This window comes from Daucus carota, chromosome 5 (assembly GCF_001625215.2).
Source record: "Daucus carota subsp. sativus chromosome 5, DH1 v3.0, whole genome shotgun sequence".
In the NCBI taxonomy this organism is placed as follows: domain Eukaryota; kingdom Viridiplantae; phylum Streptophyta; class Magnoliopsida; order Apiales; family Apiaceae; genus Daucus; species Daucus carota.
Genome location: NC_030385.2, coordinates 5,638,544 through 5,642,000, shown reverse-complemented (window position 1 = coordinate 5,642,000; position 3,457 = coordinate 5,638,544). Strand labels below are relative to the sequence as shown.

The window sequence follows — 3,457 nt, the reverse complement described above, 5'->3', positions numbered from 1 at the left end:
ATATGAAAAAGATAGCGAAGCAGACCCATACTCTGCACAATATTTATTAGTTTAAAGATTTAGATGGAGAACTGTTGTGTTGCCTATTGCTCTCATCCGTAATTTCAATATACAACTTGCAAGGGGAGAAAATTTAAAAATATATAACAATGTGAAAGTACAAATATTTGTGTGGATTATTTAGGACCTCGGATGAGATTGAGAGTTACGTACACACACTATTGAAATCGTGTGCGGACGGAATTTAGTTTGTTGATTATCACAATTTGTTTTATTTCACAAGATTTTTTTATATTAATATTGTCTAAAACTCTCGTCCTATTTAATAATTGATATGAATATTAACTGAGTGTATTTGATTAAGATTTTAATGGATTGTTTTTAGTTTTATAAATTTTAATGGATTGTACGTAATTTGATTTTTTGCGGATTTTTGAAAAATATCGTAGAATTGATAGGATTTAAGCACAATAATTCAAAATCTCATGGATTTTGATTGTATTTCAAAAAACTTAAAATACACTGAATAATGCTACAAAATTCATCATTTTATGAAATCCGACAAAGTCCATTAGCATTGAATACTATCAGATTTTAATGGATTTTAAACAATCTCAATTAAATACAATCGGATTTTAAAGCAATATTTAAAATCCTAATTGAATACCACCGGATTTTATAGCATAACTTAAAATTCCAATTGAGTATCTCAAGATTTTAATAGATTTCAAACAATTCCAATCGAATATACTCGGATTTCATAAATAAAAAAAATGCTTTTAAATCCCAATCCAGTACACCCCTAAATTTTTTTTATGTGATAATCTTCTTAGAATAGTATATTTTCTCAATTCGGAGAATATTATTTTAAAAAATTACTACATTACCGTCATATCTCCACCTCGAACTCGGGCGTGATCGATAAAATATTATCAATTTATTAAAATCTTGGAATTGAATATGTAAAAATATTATAATTTGACTTGAAAATAATGGACAAAAATTAATTCTCCCATCTTGGGTGTCGTTGAAAGAAAACAAAGTAGGAGTAGTATAACATCCCGAACCCCAATAATCAAAGCAGCAATAGTTAGTATTGTATTCTACTCTTCACCAAAAAGAAAAAGAAAAAAAAAAGGAAAAAGAGAAAAATACCTTCTTGCTCTCTCTCTTCCCCAAAAGGAAAACTAAGAAGGATTGATATGAAAATACAATAAAGGAGATAGGGAGAGAGATTCAGAGAGATATCAAAAAAAAGAGGGAGAGAGATTGAGAGAGATATCAAAAAAAAGAAAAAAGAAAAAAAGATACCATCTTTGACATCAGCCTCTAGAAATTTCATCCGGGTATTAATATCCACATTTCTATCTCATTTTTCATTCATCTATCCCCGTATCTATCAATTCGAGTCATGGGGCGAGGTAGGGCGAGCAAACCGGCGGCGGCAGCGGCGGCGGCGCAGGGCGGAGAGATAGCGGGATCGGGATCTCAAGAGATAAGGTACCGTGGGGTTCGGAAGAGGCCATGGGGGAGATTCGCGGCTGAAATTCGAGACCCATGGAAGAAAACTAGGGTTTGGCTTGGTACTTTTGATTCTGCTGAAGATGCTGCAAGAGCGTATGATGCTGCTGCCGTGAATTTTCGGGGCCCCAAAGCTAAGACCAATTTCCCTTTTGATCCCAGGTTTTTCAACCCTAATTTATCCCCTTTTGCCCCTGATAATCACTTGATTGTTGCTGCTCACCGTCCGGCTTCTAGTGGTATGAGTAGCACCGTTGAGTCTTTTAGTGGCCCTAATCGCCCTGCTCAGATTGCTGCTTCTTTGCCTTCGAGGAGGTTTCCTCGGTCTCCTCCTATTTCGCCTGATGATTACCACAGTGATTGTGATTCCTCCGGTTCTGTCGTTGATAATCGTCAAGGAGTTGCTCATGCTGATGTCGGTTCCTCCTCGGTCTGTAAGCCACTGGGGTTTGATCTTAACTTCCCCCCTCCCGATGATGACGATGGTGGTGATCTTGATTGCACTGCTCTTAGGCTTTGAATGCTCTCGAGCTTCAATTGGGTCGACATTTTATCTTTAATTTTATTTGCTCTTTCTTGCAGAAAAGAAACAATCATAGACGAGACTAAGACTTAGATAAAAAAAAAAAAATCATTTTCTGTGTTTCTTAAACGGGGTTTTACATGTTTGATGAGAATTTACCCTTTCTTGATGTCAAGTTCTAAGCTTTATCAGTATTTCATCAGACTGTGTGCTGCTGATGATCTTTGTATGCAATTGGGGTAAAATGTCTTCAACTACATCTAGGCTTTTTAATCTTTAAAGTCTATTGTTGCTCAAGTCTTAAATTAAACTCAGTTCTGATGTTGATCTGTAATGCTTGTTGCCGCTCATGTTGTGTATGTAAAGATTGAAACTTCTATTGTGGCAGGCTTTCATTTCTACCCATGTTCTTAGCTGTGTCAACTGTGGATTATTTGCATATATTCTTGGACATGTTCTTTCTTGTTACTTCATGGAATTAGTATGCGAACTTGGTGCTTGCTGTTAGTTGTAATACATTTTACAGGTTCTTTGGTTAGCATTACTATGCAATTATTGTCTAATAGCTATTTGACGCATGTTGTATTTAATTGAGAGTGGTTATGATTCTGTGTGATCTATTCATGTGTTTTTTCTGAGATGTATGCTTGCTTTTTTTGGCGGGACTACGTGCTACTTTCTTGTTCAATCCTCAATTGGAAATATTTGGACTGTTCGTCTTGTGTTAATATGATGACCCGTACAGTTTTGGTAAGAATATATACTCCGACAATATAGACATGTAAGGGTACGGAGTATACGTCAAGCATTATATTGGTCGATGTTTAGCAGCCGACATTTTGCATGTTCTCAACTAGATTTAGGGCTCCTAGTATGGGCTCTGGTTTTGCTATATTTATCTACTTTTTGTCGTATTCATTGGATTTGGATGTACATGAGATTTTATTGTGAAATCAATATCGTATCATCTCAGTTTTCAAACAAATGCTGATGATCTTTGTATGCAATTGGGGTAAAATGTCTTCAACTACATCTAGGCTTTTTAATCTTTAAAGTCTATTGTCGCTCAAGTCTTAAATTAAACTCAGTTCTGATGTTGATCTGTATTGCTTGTTGCCACTCATGTTGTGTATGTAAAGATTGAAACTTCCATTGTGGCAGGCTTTCAGTTCTACCCATGTTGTTAGCTGTTTCAACTGTGTATTATGTTGCATATATTCTTGGACATGTTCTTTCTTGTTACTTCATGAAATTAATATGCGAACTTGGTCCTTGCTGTTAGTTCTATTACATTTCACAGGTTTTTTCGTTAGCATGACTATGCAATGATTGTCCAATAGCTATTTGACGCATGTTGTATCTAGTTAAGAGTAGTTATGATTCTGTGTGATTTATATATGTGTGTTCTTTCGT

General features: G+C 35.3%; 1 protein-coding gene across 1 annotated transcript; it reads left to right on the top strand.

Moving 5' to 3' along the window:
* The first annotated feature begins 1,094 nt into the window (after positions 1-1,094).
* Positions 1,095-2,445, top strand: LOC108220062 (ethylene-responsive transcription factor 3). The gene has a single exon (XM_017393704.2). The coding sequence runs from the start codon at positions 1,412-1,414 to the stop codon at positions 2,039-2,041; it is 630 nt and encodes a 209-aa protein (XP_017249193.1). The 5' UTR covers positions 1,095-1,411; the 3' UTR covers positions 2,042-2,445.
* Positions 2,446-3,457: the final 1,012 nt, after the last annotated feature.